At 40.9% G+C, this 5510-nt stretch overlaps 1 protein-coding gene across 1 annotated transcript; it reads left to right on the forward strand.

Moving 5' to 3' along the window:
* The first annotated feature begins 996 nt into the window (after positions 1–996).
* Positions 997–5132, forward strand: pdgfrl (platelet-derived growth factor receptor-like). The gene is made up of 6 exons (XM_086222534.1): positions 997–1220; positions 1800–2073; positions 2162–2313; positions 3269–3562; positions 4022–4158; positions 4868–5132. The coding sequence occupies exons 1-6, from the start codon at positions 1166–1168 to the stop codon at positions 5051–5053; spliced, it is 1098 nt and encodes a 365-aa protein (XP_086078660.1). The 5' UTR covers positions 997–1165; the 3' UTR covers positions 5054–5132.
* The last annotated feature ends 378 nt before the right edge of the window (positions 5133–5510 follow it).

Consider the following 5510-nt stretch of genomic DNA (forward strand, 5'->3'; position numbering starts at 1 on the left):
ATTCATTAAAATTCCTCATGCTCTTCTATGCTTGAGTACCTGGGATTTTCTGTTTTGCTCCAATGAGTTATAAGTTTTATCTTTATTCTGGATATTACTCATAACTCCGTTACATAAAAGCACACTTTTTTTTGCCTCCACTCTGGTGATTATGTTTTCAGTATTGTCAGTCTATAATAATAATAATAATAATAATAAGGCATTATTAACACACATATATATATATATATATATATATTCAAAAAGTACATATATATATACATATATATATATATATATATATATATATATATGTATATATATATGTACTTTTTGAATTCGGTGGAATACTTTTCGCATGTCTTCAATTCACATGAAAGTTTATTTTGGAAGATTCCATCTCCTAGAAAACAAGAGGTATTCCTGTGCAAGGTTTAAGGGTTTTTCAGAATCAGCCAATCAATCTTCCAACACTTCAGCATCCCGAGTATCCCATTGGATGTTCAAATCAATTTTGTAATGGTCAAATCAGTTTTTCATGTGAAATCAATTCATGGTTCCAGCTTCCTCCTTCAGTGAGGAATTTATACCTCACCATTTATTGACGAATAATTTCATTAATCCGCAGGTAAAATAAAATAAAAATTGCGAAGACGTAACTTGTTCCCTCGGTGTAATTGTGGCCATAAGATATTACAAACGTATCAAATGATTAAGTTTAGGTGTATCTTGAGGCCTCAGGATATTTTATTTGTTTCTACAACCACAAAAAAAAAATACTGAAAGAAAATATATGTATGGCCACTTCAGGAATTTGTGATCTTCACAGTGGCATATGAGTTCTTAAAAAAAGAACATTAAAGACTCCGAATATTTCCTGCATCATGAACTATTCCAGCACAAGCTTTGGCTTTACCCTCTAAAAGACAGTGTTCATGGTCATGTCCAGGAGATGGCTCTAGAGGACACGTTTCTCTCCTGACATCAGAGCTGAGAAGAGGGGGAGTAAACACAGGGGCTTTGGGCTTACCTTTCCTTTTCCTCTCAGTCTGTGAGGATGAAGTTGCAAATCTCAACAGGGCAGCTGGAGCCTGCAGAGTTCCAGCAAGACTCTGAGTGAATCCCTCAGCAAACCTCCTGGATCTATCCAACCTCGCAGCGCCTCAGACCACCCCTCCAGCACACCATGAAGCTCTGTGTGGTGCTTTGCCTGACACTGCTTTGGGCTGAGCTTGAAAACGGTGAGTAAATCTTTGTTGCCACGTCTGTCTTAGCAGTTAATCTTCAAATTATGTAAAGAAGAGTTACGTGGAAATTCTATGAACATCAGCTGGGGTCTGACTTTGGGATCTCCTTTAAAAAGCTTTCTTCACTTCTGGCAAAGTCATCATTTTATCCATTTCCAATATACAATGCCACCCATTTTCTATACATGCATTTCATATTCTGAGTGTTAATTGTGACAGTTTGCATGAGAGTTGCATGCAGTTGGCTTTGCAGACCAACTCTCAGCAGCAGGCATTTCTAATTAGCCAACCTTGCTGCTGACCTTTCTGTAGAACTCTTTAATTCTCCGCTGAAAATCAACACTGCAGAATAATGACTTTCTCCTGGTTTACATGTTCTGCGAGATCACTCAGCAGACCCAAAAAATAATGTGCGGAATGCTGGGGTAGACAGATGCTGGGTTCTGCACATTTTGTACCAGAAGAAGTTATTTTCCACTTCCTGTACAACTGTTGTTGCAGCTGGGGGAGCACCAGTCTGACCCCTGGCTCCTTTTTATCTTCATTTATCTTCTGTCTGACAATATCTTACAGGTGGCTGCCAACAAGTCAAGCGAAGAAAAGATGGAGGAGAGAACCGTATCAGGCCAGGAGGGAAACGGGTGAAGGTACGCCTCCCAAAACTGAAAGATGGAGGAGGGAGAGGCCAGTCCCTCTTGACCCAGGTGTTGGATAAGGGCCACTTCCTTCGGCTTGGCCAGACCACAACTCTGACTCCCGGGAAGGACATGGAGCTACGTTGCAAAGGAAGCAACATAGGATGGTCTTACCCTTCCTATCTGGACACCTTCAACGACTCACGCCTCAGGTGCTTAGAGGGTTTACTTCTTAAGCATTTTTTTTCTGTTAGTTGATGTAAAGATGAGTACCGGTATCTTATTGTTTCTTGCCTCCAGCATCAAGCAGAGTGACAAGTACAGCCAGCTGATCCTGACATCACCCTCTGCTGCCGACACTGGGTCTTACAGATGTTGGGTGATCTTGTGTGATGGTAGAGAGTGTGAGAAGGACCAAGAGCAAGCATATGTCTCCTACATCTATTTCAAAGGTGATTCAGTCAGAGAGATTTTTGAACCTTGATTCTATGAAAGGAATTAATTGTCAATGGATTTTTTTTATTAATGCTTTATTATCAACAATAGTAACTTGTATTGCAACAATTTAAGGAGGCTGTTACCCTACAACCAATATATTAATTAATTAAATGAGCAGATTAATTGTGATGTCACCCACCATAAAAAAATCCACAATGAACTACAATGCTCTCAGAGAGAGCATTCCTCTGCTGAGGCAAAGTTTTGTGCTTGAGCCCTAATTACATCTGCAAGGGGTAATGAGTGAACCCTTGTTTAGCTGTACTGTAGAGCGAGGGAGAGGTGGAACCTCATAATATTTGGATTTTGCATGAAGGAGCAGACTAATGTGTTCACTGTAGTGCAGATATAACTCCCTGCGTCTGCTAGTTGGTGTTTGAAAGTCAACAACAACAAAAAAAGAAACCCCAAAAGTCTGTCTTCAAAGTAACCCATCATCTACTTCTTAAGTTGTTTCTGATCACATTTGAGATGGCACTAGTTGATCCACTGGAAGGATACATCATGGTGCAACAAAAATCATTTCCTGTTGCCCCACAATGTCACGAAGTTCATCTTCTGACAGAGCGCAAATGCCACTAAAAACAAGAGTCATAATCTCAGTTGTACCATTTTTTTGGTTTGTTTTTGTTTTAGCAATGTTTCAAATGGTTTTTGCTCTTACAACAAACAACTTGTCATTGTTATAAATGCAGCTTTTTGATCATTGCTACATTGTGACGTATTAAGCATTCATCATGTTTGTGAAAATCATAACACTTGAAATTTAAAAAGTGTTACCAGATGTTGACTGACACATTTACTGCAGTAACTTAGATGACCTGTCTGAAGTGTTGTTTGGCACCATTGTATCTTCACATCCTTGAACATAATTTCAAGAGTAAAGCACATGTCTCCTTCTTCAATCAGATAAGGACAACCTCTTTGTCCCATCTGCCATCCACTTTGAGTTGGTTTACTTGCGGCCAGACCGGCCCACCATAGTGCCTTGTCGTGTAACGGACCCACAGGCCAAAGTGTCCCTTCACAGAGAAGTTCCACCAGAGGAGATCCCAGCCAATGAGACCCTACTGACCTATGACCCTACTAAAGGATTTGTCCTAAACAAACCTAGCCTGGGGTATCAAGGGGTCTTCTACTGCAAGGCTGTGACCAGTGACACCCCCCAGATCTCAACAAAGTACCAGCTCCTCTACGTGGAGGGTAAAACCACAGAAATCACACACATCATCTAGTAACATTTTACCTGTTCATGCTGCCTTTCCATGTCGACCTATTAATTTACAGTGCCAAGAACCACAGTGAGAGGCATTTATTCACACAGTGGAGCGGCAAGGTAACTAGTTGAGTGTTTGGTGGTTTGCTTCATCACCTTACAGGACTGTCAGACTCCTTTTCAGTGCTAAGCTACTTGTCAACCAAAATAGAAATGATCTGCCTGGGTTTTAAAAATAGGAGAAAATGAATTTATCTATGAAATAGGAATGTCATGTGTTTTAGGTAAAGTTATGCTGCCATGGCTTGTTTGACTGTCAGAAACACCGCAGAACACTTCTCCCCTTGAAGTGAGAGATGACGCCCTCCAAATGTTACATGGTTACTGTGAAGTCACTACAGAAACTACAAAGCTGAAAAATCTTGCTTTCTGTCTGTTGTTAATAGTTCCTAGTGGTCCACCATTTGTGAGCCTAGAAGTAGCTCCACAGTTGGTGAGAGGAGGTGACAACATGAATGTAACCTGCACGGTGCTGGGGGAGCCAGAGGTGGAATTGAGCTTCTCCTGGTTTTATCCTGGTCAGGTGAGATGAATGCAATGCTCCAAATGACAAGATAAGCTCAAGATCAGGGCTTTGGTTTGACCACTACGATGGTCTAAACACTGTAGACCAAGCTTTAGTTCTGCCTACTCTCAAGACCCTCTGTAAACAATGGGTTGGTTCATCTGATGGGCCAAATGGTCACACTCAGTGCTACTATGAATGACATAGAACTGTTCTGGTTATTGTTGTTAGTTTGTCTTTTGTTCAAATCAGAATGTTTGTATGTTACTGAGTATATGTTGGATAGACCTGGATGGTTCTGAAGACTTTGTCAACAGATGTTTTTGCAGTTTTATTGTTAGCCATCAACTGCCATATATTTAGCTTCAAAGCTGCACTTTCTGTATTCTAGTGTCACAAAGAAGTGAAAAAGGAGGGAAAAAAACTTGTGAGTTCAACAAACCTACTTGTGATCTTGAAGGGGGAAGCAGTGCAGCAGACATTCTGTCCAGGATAGGGCGTCCCCTCAGTTGCTGTAACACCCAGATATGGTGACCAACATATTGATTCAGTACAGTTTAACCCTACATCCCCTTGCCAGGACTGAAACAGTCTCATGGGTCACTCACTTAACATCCCTATCCTTTCACTATGCTAGAGCTAAAATAAAACTGGAGTAAATTTATGACTGCATGATGGATCTATCTTCCTCATAAGCTTTACATGACAATTTTCTTTTTATTGTTAGGGCCAGCGTCCTGTTCAAATTCAAACATCTTGGAGGCTGGTCAACAGAGGAATGGGTCACACTACGCGTATCTCCCAAAGTGTGCTGATGGTTGACGACATGGAGACCATTGATTTTGGAAACTACATCTGTAAAGCTGTGAACCAGCATGGCGAAACAACTGTGTCAACCAATCTTACCTTCTAACAGCCTTGTGCTTTCCCCCGTGTCCCTGTCTATGCTTAAAATTTCTGTGCATCTTTAGACTACAGATATCAATAAAGATTACAAGATGTATTTTGTTGGAAATTTTGTGTGTGCATACAACATGCAAAAATAGCAGCGCGTATTAGTGTTACTGTGCAGAGTACAGATTTCCAGCTCTTCCAGCAAGGACATGATTCACAGCAGCGTGCCATCCAGGAACAGTTCTGCAATCACCAAAATATCAAGTAAAGTAAGTTTGTTTGAATATCATATCAATAGTAACAAAAATACTTGTATTTACACAATTAAAATAAAATGTATTATATAACACATGGGGGGTGGGGGGGGGGGGGCGACATGGCTCGGGGCAGAGAGGCTGGCTAGCAACCGAAGGGTTGTTGGTTCGATCCCAAATTTCCCTGTTGACCAAGTCCAAGTATCCTTGAGCCAGACACTG

This window comes from Aulostomus chinensis, chromosome 13 (assembly GCF_037954235.1).
Source record: "Aulostomus chinensis isolate RoL2024-O1b breed Wild chromosome 13, RoL_Achi_v1.0, whole genome shotgun sequence".
NCBI lineage: Eukaryota > Metazoa > Chordata > Actinopteri > Syngnathiformes > Aulostomidae > Aulostomus > Aulostomus chinensis.

Bases quoted from the DNA above. Each gene is read 5' to 3' on its own strand.
- pdgfrl (XM_086222534.1), top strand. From the start codon at position 1,166: ATGAAGCTCTGTGTGGTGCTTTGCCTGACACTGCTTTGGGCTGAGCTT. The intron at 2,074-2,161 runs GTGCTTAGAGGG...TCTTGCCTCCAG, and splicing joins TTCAACGACTCACGCCTCAG to CATCAAGCAGAGTGACAAGT. The intron at 3,563-4,021 runs GTAAAACCACAG...TGTTGTTAATAG, and splicing joins CCAGCTCCTCTACGTGGAGG to TTCCTAGTGGTCCACCATTT.